Below are 15,664 nucleotides of genomic sequence, written 5' to 3' on the forward strand. Positions count from 1 at the left end.
CTGTAGTTAGAGCCATACCATTAATAGCTAATGCCACTTCTCTCCACTAACTAATATGGCATTTATTTCATAATAAAATATTTTGCGTCCTGCTATATTTAAATTGCATCAAATTAAAGTTAAGCATAAGATTGGCATGGCAAGCCAAATTATAGCAGAGCATTACATAAACAAGCAATGTTGGTGATAGATGCTTTTTGTTATCCATCAAATAATTACTGAATTTTTTTTTTTAAATCAATGTTTATGGGTACATAACTAAATGCCACTTAGAAAATCCTTAACTTAGGGCCAAGCCATTGGCTTACTTAAATATAGGTATATGTTATAGTTTCCAAGGTAAGATTACCAACAGGGAAATTGTGATAATTAAGTCAAACAGTTATATCACTGACCTAACCAGTGTCATTAAGGATTTTTTAAAGTATTTTATTATGTACTTAGCATAATTGGCCATGCTAATGTTATCAATACCAAACCACAGACAAGATTAGTTAAGAACTATGCAGAAAACCTGAGCATCCTACCTTCGCTTTCTATACATTCACACATTATCCATTTTTTTCTTTTCAAAACATCCCTTGCTCCAAATGCTGCTTTCCACCAGCTCTTCAGAATCCCTGTCACTCATCAGACAAGCAGCATTAAAGACAGTATCGGTACCTATGTTATAATATTCATTACTGATAGCAGTTTTCAAAGCTAAACCTAGATAACAAATTTCTTCTCTCATGACATGCTGCTCGGTGGCAAGTATATTTCTTCTAAACCAGCATGGGAAACCTTTCTTCTTGGTTATCTCTCCTCTCAAAAAAATTTGCTTAAGGGAATTTGGAGCTAAAGGACTCACCAATAAACAGCTCCACTGTTCAATAAATATACTCTGCTATTAAGTCTAATATACAGTTATGACGATAAAAGTTTGGAAATGGCACCTTGTCCAAGTACTGTATTGGCACCTAACAAGGCAACTGATTATTCATTTCCAAAGGAGTCATGTTATGTTCAAGTCTGTTTGTGATAAACCTATTATCTAAACAGATTTATTCTTTAAGAATATACACAAGAGGCTTTTCTCCATTATTTTCAAATATCAGGTGTGGTGTTTTGTTTTGTTTTGTTTTGTTTGGCCACTATCTACAGTGAATACTTCAGAGCTGTAAACCATTTGCAAATCAGGAATGTTCTTCAGTGCTGCTGCTGAAAGATCTGCTCCGGATGTGATTTCGTAGTTGCTCTATAAGTTCAGGATTTTGTTGTTGTATCTGCTGAGCAAACTGCTGTCCCCTGTAGTAAAGAGTCAAAGAAATGTGAATTAGGGAATTGCCAGTCGTACAATACCCATGCAGAAAGAACTTCAGAAGATGTGGGGACTACCCACAGGGAACTTTTTCTATAAAAACAGGTTTTGGAACCATGGCTATAGTATGTTCAAGTTTACCAATGCCTCCGTATACCATTATTATAGTGCAATATTCTTTATATGAAAAAAACACCCAAGCTAAAAGATGTGTGCCTGAGTTGAGTGAAATCTACCCCTCTGGTACTTAATCACAAATAAGCAAAGGGCTAAGAAGTAAATGCTTATATGTGCTCAAATATGATGCTTGTATATCGTCTTAATCTTTCATGTGATAGGGTGTAACACCCAGTTCGGGATGATTATATCGGTCACTTAACAACTGATTTTCAAAAGTACAAAAAAGTTTAACACAAATTCCTGAATGTAGGACCCTCAAGTGCAAGTGTTAGACATCACTATAATCGTGCCACTTAACTATCAGTCTAAAAATATTCTAAGAGGTTACACGGTGATCACAAACAGCAAATTTCCAGTGACAGCATCAGACCTAGATTCAAAAAGCAAAGTCTCTTAAGCAATTTGGATGGAAGTGAAGGTAATATGCTCAAGTAATGAGAAGATGCAGTTGAGTTCTTCTAAGTGATGGCACTGAAGAAGTTTTTTCAAAAGTTTCCTAAATTGTCTGAACATAAATATATGTAACATGTGATTTTAAAATATATATTTGTACCTAAATTAATACCTATTTTAAGAAGATATTTTATTTACTTCTACATCCCTGAGTCTGCCAAAAAACTTTTTCTTAGATCTTCAATGGGAAGGAAAATAGAGAGTTAATTGCTTTATATATGAGATCACAATATATTTGAACATAAGATGTTTACTGTTTCTGTGACCTCAAAAATACCAGGTTACCAATCCTTAGGGCCCTCTGTAAATAAAGATGAGAGTATTGATATCCCCACTTAAACTGAGGACCCTAATTTCATACTGACAAACAATCAAGTAATGAAGAATCAGGCTGCAGAGCAAAAGACTAAATGTGGACCCAGCTCTGCCATGGATGCTTTGACACCCTTAATAAGTCACATCGGTTTCTCTATCTATTGAATAGGGATGTAAGTCTGTAAATAAAGATGAGAGTATTGATATCCCCACTTAAACTGAGGACCCTAATTTCATACTGACAAACAATCAAGTAATGAAGAATCAGGCTGCAGAGCAAAAGACTAAATGTGGACCTAGCTCTGCCATGGATGCTTTGACACCCTTAATAAGTCACATCGGTTTCTCTATCTATTGAATAGGGATGTAAGTTACCTACTCTTTTTCCACTAATATCTGTCAATCACCTGCCTTATTAAGGTGGTACCAAAAAAAAAAGAAAAAGAAAACCAAAACTCTGCTGTTACTTGAAGATTCCTTTTTAAAAAAAAGCATATTGAATACACATGATTGGTTTTCTCAAGATACAGAGCTAGAGAGATGACCCAGGTCTACTGGGTTCCTGCCCTTCAGTCTGAAAGGCGATTCTAATTTATGAACTTCTTTCAGATTTAATAACTTTAAGGAGGCCAACGATACTAACAGTAAAAGATAAAAATTGAAAAAGAAAGCCCAGGTTCCCTATCTCAGGGACAAACTGTAAAACATAAAATACATTTTTACTATTTCTGTTTTAAATAACACTTACGCTTGGATGAGGCTGGACAGGTCAGTTAGGCCCCCAACTCCAGCAGCAGGTCCCCCAATGGCATTGGTCATCATTCCTGACATTCTAGATTATGCAAGAGATTTAACACTGGGGTTGGCATATATTCCTAACAAGGATAACTGGCTAAGGAAAAGTCAGTTAAATATACCCACATTATGTAAAAGGTTAGGCCAAATATGCATGGCTTTAAGTTCCAACTGACTGGCATTCAGGGCAGTTTTATCATTTTTGAGATGATGTGCTCAAATTAGGAGCCTGGCAAGTGGAAGGGAGAAAATGTAATAAGCTCCTTCTGTATACTTACAACTGTTGAACTTGAGGGTTCTGCATTAAACTTGCTGCCTGGAATTGAAAAGTAGCATCTCTCATTAATGGCAGTTAATATTTAGGGTCTTTAACAAAGATTTATTTATTTTTTTTTTTTTTTTTAAAGATGACCGGTAAGGGGATCTTAACCCTTGACTTGGTGTTGTCAGCACCATGCTCACCCAGTGAGCAACCGGCCATCCCTATATGGGATCTGAACCCGTGGCCTTGGTGTTATCAGCACCACACTCTCCCGAGTGAGCCACAGGCCGGCCCAACAAAGATTTTTTTTAATGAAAGCTAAACCATGTCTGTAATAACATTTGCTAAAATTTTAGTATGCTATACAAAATAAATGGGAATGTGAAAAAGAGGTACTGGAAAAAACGGCATTAAAGACATTGCAAGGATAAAGTGATTACAAACAACACTATAAATGAAGGATATTGGGGCCGACCCGGTGGCGCACTGCTACAGTGCGCCGCTTGAGAGCGCGGCGGCGCTCCCACCGAGGGTTTGGATCCCACATACAGATCGGTTCCCGCTCACTGGCTGAGCGAGGTGTGGGCGCAACACCGAGGGTTGCCATCCCGTTGCCGGTCCCGGTCCAGTACAGGCGCAACACTGAGGGTTGAGATCCATTGCCGGACACGAAAAAAGACAAAAAGGGAAAAAAAAAAAAAATGAAGGATATTGACAGCAGTTTACTTACTACTACTGATCAGATCAATTAAACCAAAAGGAAAAATAGAAACTACACTTGAGAGGGACCACTTCAAAAGAGTATTCTTAAGAGATGTGACTTTGCTCCATGGGGCCTGGTAGTTTTTTGGGTTTTTGTTTGGTTGGTTGGTTTTGGTCATTAACTTTTATTTTTACTAAATAATTAGAAAATCTCATATGATGTTTCCTGAATTTTTTTTTTCATAACTGGAATGCAATTGGTCAGAAAAATTCCAAAAAGCGAAATAATTGACCCATTTCAGCATCACGTGTTACTGCCTAGATCTCAATGTTTAGACATTAACACAGTATCTACACATAGCCACATTGTTTAATACAAATTTTATAATGAATTCAAATCCAATAGTGTTGAAATTCTTGACAGTTGAGTAGTGCACATAATAGAATTTATAAGTTATGCGCGCCTTTCTCTGAAAACTTTTGGAGGTTTTGTGTACGAGCAAATACGGTAGGAATATGAGGTATAATGTAGATCTTCCTGCACAGCACGTTTACTGTACACAATGCAGTTGTTTTTGCTGTCTTCCTTGCCAAGTCACATCCAGCAGCCACTTGGGACCAGCTAGTAAGCACCATCGGGACCTGAGCCTTTGTCTTCAAGGAATTGTTATTCAAGTCTATCTTCCCAGTGAATAGGGGCACGGTAGTTGCAATCTTTCCCATGCCTAAAGTGCGAGAGGGTATATTTATACACATACACACTTTTTAAACTTCCTATTTTGAAAACATAATAGTATATATTTTTTGCCTGAAATTGATACTGTCAACAATATTCATGTTAAATTTGAATTCAGCCTAAATCTATGTAGGCAGTAGTTAATTTTTATTCATTGAACACTAAATGAGTTGTCAGGAAAAACCACCACTTGCTTTTATTATGAAAAATAACAACTGTTTGACTGGCTTATAAATAATTCAGTAACGTTCCTCAAGTCTCAGTCAGGACTGGTGCCTCTGAGCCAACCTCTGAGTAATATGGGCATTACACAGGAAAAACACGATTTATGAGCTGTAAACATAAGGCATTTGTTTCAGAATCCCTTTAAACTAGTGCTGCAAAAGTAGTTCTTCCCTTTCTGCTAGAATCTAGGACCTAGAACAAATTTAGAACAGGTTCTATGACTTTTCTTGTCACTTTTAAGTAAGAAGTCCTTCAGTTCAGTAATCAGTGTCTCAGTGTAATAACCAAATACATAAAACTTTCCCTTTCCCACCATGGACCTGCTACACATTAGCCAGTTGTAGTAAAAAAGTGGGGCATGATTGGTTGTTCTTTTTCCTATGGTGCTTCTATTCCTCTTCCTCTACCTTGATGACCAAGAGTTCTGGCACTCCAGAGTCAGAGTTACATGGAGGGAAGAGATGTAAACGGAGCAGGAAAGCATCTGTTTTCTACTGGTTTTGCATTGGTGTACATTGGGTTTGCAAGGTATATAAAACTACTCTTGTTCTGTCATGGAGCACTTTCTGAGGTTGTTCAGATACTTGTCACATCTCCACACCCCTGAGGATTTCTCATCTGTTCTCTGAAAAGGGTAATTTATTCTCTGGATAGATATTATGACTGTCCCTTTGGTCTCAGATTCTTAGGAGTCCTGCAGAGATTCTGTGTTGGTGTCCTGTCCAGGAAGCCCTCTTGGGCATATATAGACACACTGTCTCATATGTGTGCTCACCTTGTCCATAGGAAATACACCTCTGCCCCACTGCTACCATCATTTACAGTAACTGCCCAAACCACATAGCTAATTCTGCCGCTGGCTTCTTTAGCTGGCAAGTCAAGCACCAGTCCACTGGCTTCCCAACCGAAGGCCAGATAGAAATCTTTTTCTTTTCCTTTTTTTTTTTTTTGGCCTCTGGCTGGTACAGGGAACCAAACCCTGGACGTTGGTGTTACAAGGCAGTGATCAAACTAACTGAGCTAACTGGCCAGCCAAAAAGCTCTTTGAGTGGATGAGAAAAGCCTTTTCTTGGTGGGCTTGAGATGAGGACTTGACGTTGGTGTTACAAGGCAGTGATCAAACTAACTGAGCTAACCGGCCAGCCAAAAAGCTCTTTGAGTGGATGAGAAAAGCCTTTTCTTGGTGGGCTTGAGATGAGAGCAGGCCTCCCTACTTCCTTCACACATGGAACAGGGCTCTGGAACTGCAATAGCTCTCTCCAAAAATCCCCTTGTAATGTCTGTCAACCTGACCCTTTTTTAAAGAGTCACAAAACATGTTTTAAACCCCCCACCTTTTACAGCTCCTACCTACATGGTGGTCTCCTACCTTATTTTAGTTCATAGCAGCTTAGAGTCTAAGCCAAATCTGAAATTAAAAGATTTCCATTTTCACATCCTATTACAATAGCATAACCTGAGTCCTGGAAATGGGTAACCATGTTAAAAAATGTCTCAAAACCTACAAAAAAACCCACATTTCGGGCCGGCCCGGTGGCGCACTGCTATAGTGCGCCGCTTGGGAAGCGCGGCGGCGCTCCCGCCGAGGGTTCGGATCCCACATACAGACCGGTTCCCGCTCACTGGCTGAGCGAGGCGCGGGAGCAACGCCGAGGGTTGCAATCCCGTTGCCGGTCCCGGTCCAGTACGGGCGCGACACTGAGGGTTGTGATCCGTTGCCGGACACGGAAAAAGACAAAAAAAAAAAAAAACCCACATTTGCTAGCATGGATGAGGTACTTCAAAAAGTTCATGGAAAGATTCATATTATCTTTTAATTCTATTTTTCCATGAACTTTTTGAAGTACTCTCATAGGTCGACTTAAATTTGATGGGTGGTGGGGAGGACCCACCAATTGCTCAAGACTTCTTAACCTCATTGGTAATGAATCATCTGTGCATTTCAATTCAACTGAAGATTTAATGGATGCAAGACATTTTTTGAAGGAAACAAAGATGAATAAGAACTGATTCCTGCCTTCCAAGGGCATAGAATATGGTGAATAGTTCTCATCGAAAGTATAGTCACTCAAAGAGCTTTATATGACCAGATAACATCCTAGACCCCTAAAGCAAAGTTACAACATATTGAACCAGAGCATGTATGTTTTCAAAAAGATATATAAGTTATATTGTTGGTTTTAAGAATATAGTACATAAATATGAGACTTAGAATTAAAAGTTGAAAGAAACTCTTTAGAAAAGAAGGCAGACAAGGTTAAGGGGCAAGCTGAGTGAACCACTATAGCCAAAATCCTGAGACCTAAGTCGTTAGGTATCTTCCTAGGGCTACTTGCATGCAAGAGAGTGGTTTTTAACCTTTCATGTATTTTCAGACCCTTGTGCCAATCTAATGAAAAATATGGTTCTTTCCCTAGAAAAATGCACATATCCACATGTACACAAATTTGTATATACAATTTTGGGGAATCCATGGCTTCCTGAAGTCCACCCATTGCTTTCCCACAAAGAGGTGCATGGACAGGTTAAGAACCTCTGCCATAACCTTATGTCGACACTCCATACCACCACCACCATAAAAGCTCCCTTTTGTTTCTAAAAAGTTCTAGAATTATACTCATATAGCTCTGTGGAAAACAGAGCCAGTAGAGCAGAAAAGGAAATATACTCACCATACTAATGAAGGCTGGATTATTTATCAAGCTAGCCATGTCAAAGCTCAATCCAGTTCCTATCTGTAAAACAATTATATCTGAGAAACATTCCAACAGCTACAATTTAATTACAATAAGTTGTGAATGACAAAACATTTCACTCATTTGGCATTAACAACTTACAGGACTGGATACCTCTCTTAACTTCTGTTCTGCTATTTTCAGATTTGACTTATAGGAATCATTTTCAGGATCAAGGTCTAGTGCCTTTTGATAACTTGTTACTGCTTCTTCAAATTTATTCATGGCAGTCAGGGCCAGCCTGAAGGGAATACAGAGTATGAGATACATGATTAAAGAACATCAGGACATCACAAACCTGGTCAAATGTCTGTCTTGATGTTCAGTTATAATCCAGAGTACACTAAATTTATTCACTGTACTAAGGTTTACACAGGAGTATCATTAATATTCCCTCTAATTCCAAGATTCTGTAAGTCTAAACTTTCTCCATTCTGCCTGCTAACAACCTTGATTGTCCTATGTAGATCATGAGTAATGCTTAGAGATGAACCTTGCCTGCCCTTCCATTTTTTAAACCTAATATGTGAAATAATTTGCTTTATAATGAATGCCTAAAGTGAGCTCCATAAAGATGGGAGACAACTAAATATCCTGTGGTCATATAAATAAATCCATGATGCTAACACCACTTGCAAGGACTCGACTATATTTGTGCTTCAGAATGTCCCACGTTCTTTCTTCTTCCTAACACAGACTTTGAGGAACAATAAATATCAATTTGCCAGTTAAAAAAAAAAAAAAAGCTATGGGTTATCAGATGTCTATTCCCAAATAAGATACTTTAGTTGTTAAATAGATAAAATTAGGGCCGGCCTGGTGGCGCACTGCTACAGTGCGCCGCTTGGGAAGCACGGCGGCGCTCCCACCGAGGGTTCGGATCCCACATACAGACCGGTTCCCGCTCACTGGCTGAGCGAGGTGCGGGCGCAACACCGAGGGTGGCGATTCCGTTGCCGGTCCCGGTCCGGTACGGGCGCGACACTGAGGGTTGCGATCCGTTGCCGGACACAAAAAAAGACAAAAAAAAAAATAGATAAAATTAGCATCCTTTACACCTCAAATAACAAATTATTATCCCAGGCACAAGTGAAAGAGTTAGTTATGAAATTTTAATATTTATCTCCACCTAGTAATTTATTTATTGGAAAATTACTTCAGAACTAAACAATAATGGTATATATAGAGAAATAGTATTGGGGTTTTTTTGTTTGTTCTAGGTTTGTCTTAAATTACTCCAGTTCTTTCTGATTTACCTCACAGACTTCTGATCTGGATAAAACACAGTACCTAAATACAGAAAAATTCTCACAATCTAATTAGTTCTGCCAATCAACCATGAAAGATACATCAGCAGAGTCCCTAGTTAATCAACAGTCAGTCCATAAATATTTACTGAAACTCTACCATGTATAAGACAGTATTTTAGATACTGAGGATTCCACAATCAAAAAGATAAAGTTCCTGACTTTAAGAAAATTTCATTCTACCTTGGGAAAACAGGCAAGAAATGTGCAAATAAAAAGGGCAATATTAAAGAGAATGAATAGGGAGCTGCTCAAAAGTGGCCACATTGAAAAGACCTGAATGATGTAAAGAAAGCAGTCATATGAAAATCAGGAGAGAAGCATTCTAAATACAAGCAGCAGTAAACACAAAGGCCCTGAGAAAAATGCAAGCTTGGTATGCTTAAGGTACAGGACAAAGGCTGATGAAAAGGGAGCACAGAAAACAAAGTGTGAAGAGATGATGTCAGAGAGCAGTCAGATGCCAGATCATATAGCACCACTGTTTGGAGTTTGGATTTTATTTTGGTTGCAGTGGAGTGAGATGAGAGGATTGACATCGGCAGGGAGTGGAGTGGAGGCAAGGAGACTAGTTAGGAAGTTATTGTAGTAGCCTAGGTAAGAGATGGTAGTTTGGACCAGGGCTATAAGCAAGATAGCAATCAACATGTGATTCAAGGTATACATGAAACTAAAAGTGACAGGATGTGTTGATAGATTAGATGTGCCAGGTATAATAAGAATGAAGGTTGACTCCTAGGCTTTTGTCCTGAGGTCTGGGTAGATAAATAATGGTACAATTTACTGAGATGGGAAAGATTTATGATGCAAACAAGACTTTTGTTTGTGGGATGTTAAGTTTAAAATGCCTATTAAATATCCAAACATGGAGATGAGAAGTAGTTGAATATATGAATATAGGAGTTCAGACATACAACTTAAGAGATCCAACAACATACACAGTTGATTTTCATTCACAGTAACTATGGTCTAGAAAGTCATCATGAACACTGAATTAGCAAATACTGAATGATTGATCTTAGGGAAAATACAGAGTTAGGTTCCTGTGAACTTCTGGTCACATTTCATCAACCAATCAATACATAAAATTGTTTTACGTGTGTTTCTGTTTAAAGAATCCTTATTGAAAATAAATTGTTCATTCATTAGCACTGAACTCATGGCCAACAGCACTAACTGACGCCTGTGTGAAGCTTATCTCACACATGTATTTTCTCCATAAAACACATCACAGCCTTCTTGTGTTTAGGAACAATAGACAACACTTCAGCCTTTACTTGGTGCCCATTATAAAAAACAAAATCACAAACAGAAGGCACTAAAATACAAAAATGTAGGACTAACTTTCAGCATGAGAGTTAAAAACAAGAAGGCAAAAAATTTTTTAAAAGAACAAAAAAACAAGGCAGAGCATCATCTTATTCATCTCAGCTGAGATAATGCACATCAAGAGACTCAAATTTTTTTCCACTTGTGCATATCCATGAATGACCACAAAAGCACCAGAAATACTGATTTGGGGATTACAAATAAATTTTAGCAAGTCAGAAATACAGAATCACTAATAATGAGTATCAACTGCAGATGGAATTTAAAAGCACAGGGCAAGAAGAAATCAGAAGAGAGAATAGAAAAACAGCAGCAGCAGAGGATAAAGCCCAAAAGCACACCATTGTTTAGAAGTAATAGAGGAGGAAGAACCAGCAAGGGAGACTGGAAAAGAGCATCAAGTGTGGTGTCACAGAATTAATATCAGACACAGGCAAAAAACATCATGAAGGAAATTGAGATCGATTCCTGTACCAGACAGCTGCCAAAAAAAAACCAATTAAAATAGAGGATGTATAGTCGTTATTTATTGATCATCCTTTTTAATTTAATTTTATGTAAGACATTTATATGGCTCAGAAATCAAATCTATATTAAAAGTGTCTATAGCAGATGGGTGGGAATGGAGTAAATTGGACAGAAATGGGAGTAAGACTTCAAAAAGATGAAAAAGCAATTCTTCAAATAAGATAAAACAGAAACAGGTATATCAAAAAGAAAGAATTCAAGTAACTTCCAAGCACAATATTCTGAGTATATATCCTTAGTGAGATGTATTCTAAGTACAAAAAGAAAAATTGCAAAGAAATCCTGATGTCTCCTTAGGCTTGTTAGTGGTGTAATAATGGTCTGATACCAACTGGGGGATATTGAGAGAGCGAATGAATATATTTACAGGTATTGTTGGAAAGTAGGGTTCTCATTGTGGGAGAAGGAACATACAAATATTAATGGGGGGAGATGAGGAGAACTCTGTGACACTGGAATGTGAATTGAAGGAATCTGTATAAAATGATGACTTTTCAAAAAATATCTCCTAGCTCGGTCAACTAAAAAGACCAAGAAGCAATATCACCTTAGTAGCAATGATCAGGTCTTACAATCAGATCTTAGTTTCTTAATATTTTTCTCCACTGAAAGGAACAGAGACTCCTTGGAGAAACAGCTCAGGCCTAAGGAGGGAAAGTATGAGGCTAATCTGGAACACCTTGTTGTCTCAGAAAGCAAGAAAGTTTTTAAAAAATGAAGTTACATAAAAGTGTACACGGGGGGCCGGCCCGGTGGCGCATGCGCTAGTGCGCCGCTTGGGAAGCGCGGAGGCGCTCCCGCCGAGGGTTCAGATCCCACATGCAGACCGGTTCCCGCTCACTGGCTGAGCGAGGCGTGGGGGCAGCACCGAGGGTTGCGATCCCGTTGCCGGTCCCAGTCCGGTACGGGGGCAACACTGAGGGTTGCGATCCGTTGCCGGACACGGAAAAAAAAAAAAAAAAAGTGTACATGGCCAGTTTGAAGGGCTCCCACTAGCTAAATGAGGGTAATTTAAGTGCTGAAAATAACTATTATGGTAATTGATTATAATATACTGAATAGTGTATTTTTTAAAAGTTCATGAGTCCAAGTGACATTGAAAAAACAGCAGGTGGAGGAAAGGGAAAGCAGCAAAGGTGGAAAAGGGAGGAAAGCTCTTCTTTACAGGAATACAGGAGGAAATATATGTAGAGGGAAAGATAGAATTAGAAAAATCACCATTTTGCAACCCTCAAGGTATTTATGATTTTGGGAAAGATCATAAATGGGTAATAAACCATTTGGGAAAAAACTGTTAGGGAACAATCTTTTATTCACATGATCTGACCCTACAGATTGCTTATTAATTACAAAGGGAATAATAGATCTGATGGTCACCACCTTAAGATATCAAACTTAAAATCTCCATCAATGGGACAGTATGAAAATATGTGCCCAATATAATGCAATAAATGGTGCACTTAGTTATTTATGTAGACTTCATACCAAAATTAAACCTAAATTTAATCATGAGGAAGCAATCACACAAATCCAGAATATGGGCTGGCCTGTCAGCTCAGTTGGTTAGAGCGCAGCCTCATAACACCAATGTCACCAGCCAGCGACCAAAAAACAAACAGAATATGGCTCATTCTAAAAAACAGTTGGCCTGAACTCTTCAAATATGTCTGTCATGAAAGACATTAAAAAAAGACAGGGATACTTTTTAGATTAAAAGACACTAAAGTGACATAATAAAATGCAATGCATGCGCCGTGGTTGGATTCTGGATCAAAAACATAGCTATGAAAGATATTTGGAGGACAATTGGGGAAAATTCAGTATTGATGTTGATTTCTTATGTGTGAATGTTATGATAGTTATGTGGTTTGTATCCTTATTTTTAGGAGATATAGCTGAAGCATTTAGGATCAGCAAGAAAGTTATGTATGTACGTATATATGCACACACACACTCACACCCCAACAGAAACAGAGAGAGAGAGAAAGGAAGGAAACGTGGCAAAATGTTGACTGTTGAATTCTTGGGTAAATGTATGTGGATGTTCATTGTACTGCTCTCTCAATAATTTTAAACAGGGATCCCTTTACTGGCCAGCCACTAAAAAAAAAATAATAATAATAAGTATAAATAGATTTTAAATAGGTTTAAATTTGTTTTAAAAAATACACACACACACACACACACACACACACACACACACACACACACACACACACACACACACACACACACACACACACACACACACACACACACACACACACACACACACACACACACACACACACACACACACACACACACACACACACACATGCAGCCATGTGACTGTTTCATTATTAGAAGTCTTCAGATAAAGAGAATTTTCCCTTCAAAAATTCACTGAATCAATTCTACTCAAACTTTTGTTAAACACCTATAATAAAATAGACCCTGAACTCGAAACCACTATATAGAGATGAAGAGGATAGCTCCTGGCTCCCCAACCTTTCATAGTCTAATAGAGAAATAGGTATGTAAATAAATAAATAGTATGATAAGTACAACAATGGAAGTATCAAAGGAAGAGGAAGCACAGAGAAAGCTGTGGTGAGCCCTATACAGAGCTGTCCAGTAGAACTCTGTGATAGAAAAGTTCCTTATCTGTACTGTAGTCCCTAGCCACATGTGACTACTAAGCACTTGAAATGTCTAGTGCAACTGAGGAACTGAATTTTTAATTCTATTACATTTTAATTACATTACATTTAAATAGCCACATGTGGCTAGGAGCTACCATATTGGACAGCATCACTCCATAGGGCAGGGAGGGAAAGTACCTAAGGGCATAGTCAGGAGGCTGAAAAGGGAAGAAATTAAGGAAGTTCCCAAAACAGGCAACACCCAACAGAGTTTTGAAGGATGACTAGCAGTTCACCAATTAGATAAAGTAGAAGGTAGTCTAGACAGAAGTGGGGGAACACATACAAAGCACTGAGAGATGTCCCAAAATGGTATTTTTAAAGAACTCAGCAAGTTTCACATTAAATGTGCATAGAGAAAAGAAAAGAGTAAGAGGAAAAGTGAAGATAATAAAGTTAAGAGAAAAGAAGAGCTTAAATTTGATCATGCAGTTATCTGGAACTACTGAACAGAAAGCAAGAGTCAGATGATCAGTTTTACGTTTTAGAAAGATCCTTTTGGCAGAAGATGGGTGCGGAGTGCAAGTAGAAATGAAAGGCTGGGCCGGCACGGTAGCGCACTGGAGAGTGCGCCGCTTGGGAGCGCGGCGGCGCTCCTGCCAAGGGTTCGGATCCCATGTGGAGACCGGTTCCCGCTCACTGGCTGAGCGCGGTGCGGGCGCAACACCGAGGGTTGTGATCCAGTTGCCGGTCAGTAAAAAAAAAAAAAGGGAAAAGAAATGAAAGGCTGCTTTATGTCCCTGCTGTACTAGTTTAGCAGAAGTTAAGAATCCGGACCAAGGGAGTAGAGAACAAATTAGCTATTCGGGAGGTTTATGGAAAAGCTAAGTATACAGGAAGATGCCCTGATCTCTGGTTTGAGATGCTGACAATAAACGAATAAAGTAGGGAGGACAGACTCAGAAAGAAGTATGGGTGGAAAGAAAGTGGATAACTGTATCCCTTCTGGAAAGCTTTAGATTACAACCTGCAAGCTAGGGCAAAAAGGTTTTGTGCAGCTCGCTAAAGGAAGAGAGGAGGTGTCTGAGCCTCGGAGGCCAGGAAAGAAAAGAGAAGCCAGGCGGTATTTGAATCTTCTGTGAGATGAAGCCAAACATGCCAGTGTCTGAACTAAATAACAATGTGGTCTGCGCTCTCTGCCTCTGCCATCTGGTTATCAGAGCATGACTAATGAAATTCCAGTAGAACAATACAGTCAATAAATTTTTCTAATTACTCATTATTAAGTAGCATGCTCTATTACTAAACTCCTCAAGGAAAAAGATACTATTTAAGTGCAAAAGAGAAGCATAATTACTGACTTCATTTTAACAATTATTAAATAAAAAGTAAGCATAGGTACTGCCTAGAATCTCTTCCAATACGCTAGTGAATATATAACTATTTGTGAACCCCAATCTCATTAAAAACAAATTATTTATTTAGACTCACATTTTCCATATTCATAGTTAATAGTATATGGCTTATTTTGCTCTATACATAAGCAATTTTCTGATAACATTTACATCTGGTCATAACATTTTGTGACACACTAAATGTATGTATTTCAAGATTTCATGTGCTAAATTAAAACATATATTCATCGATCAGATGAATAAAACTTGAAGAGAATAAAACTCAAACATCAAGCCACAGCATGGAGAATTCACTCTCCACCAATTATTTGGATTTTCTATTTTTCTGGGCTAGATTATTAGAACAGATTAATATAGGGATTTTTTTGTAAAGAAAGAAAATGAAGGTTTCCAGTATGGCCAACTAAATTCCTCATGGATCCAACCCTTCCACAAATAACAATTATAAATTCTGGGCAATATACAAAATTTTTTTTATTTTTTATTTTTTATTTTTTTGTCTTTTGTCTTTTTTCCGTGTCCGGCAACGGATCGCAACCCTCAGTGTTGCCCCCGTACCGGACCGGGAACCGGCAACGGGATTGCAAGCCTCGGTGTTGCTCCCGCGCCTCGCTCAGCCAGTGAGCAGGAACCGGTCTGTATGTGGGATCCGAACCCTCGGGCGGGAGCGCCACCGCGCTTCCCAAGCGGCGCACTATCCAGTGCGCCACCGGGCCGGCCCTGCTTCCAGTTTTTTTAAAAAAAATTTTGTAGGGCCG

The 15,664-nt window shown here is 38.6% G+C and overlaps 1 protein-coding gene across 1 annotated transcript in view; it reads right to left on the reverse strand.

Annotated features, from left to right (window-relative positions):
• Positions 1-408: 408 nt before the first annotated feature.
• The window catches only part of SGTB (small glutamine-rich tetratricopeptide repeat (TPR)-containing, beta), a 39,590-nt gene continuing 24,334 nt past the window's right edge, over positions 409-15,664 (reverse strand). The window contains exons 6-10 of the mRNA XM_008567774.1: positions 7,806-7,944; positions 7,641-7,703; positions 3,322-3,359; positions 2,997-3,080; positions 409-1,287 (exon numbers count right to left, since the gene is read on the reverse strand). Of these exons, the coding sequence (XP_008565996.1) occupies positions 1,176-1,287; positions 2,997-3,080; positions 3,322-3,359; positions 7,641-7,703; positions 7,806-7,944 (436 nt within the window). The 3' untranslated portion in view covers positions 409-1,175. The remainder of the gene's footprint in view (positions 1,288-2,996; positions 3,081-3,321; positions 3,360-7,640; positions 7,704-7,805; positions 7,945-15,664) is intronic.

This window comes from Galeopterus variegatus, unplaced genomic scaffold (assembly GCF_000696425.1).
Source record: "Galeopterus variegatus unplaced genomic scaffold, G_variegatus-3.0.2 Scaffold343, whole genome shotgun sequence".
Lineage (NCBI taxonomy): Eukaryota > Metazoa > Chordata > Mammalia > Dermoptera > Cynocephalidae > Galeopterus > Galeopterus variegatus.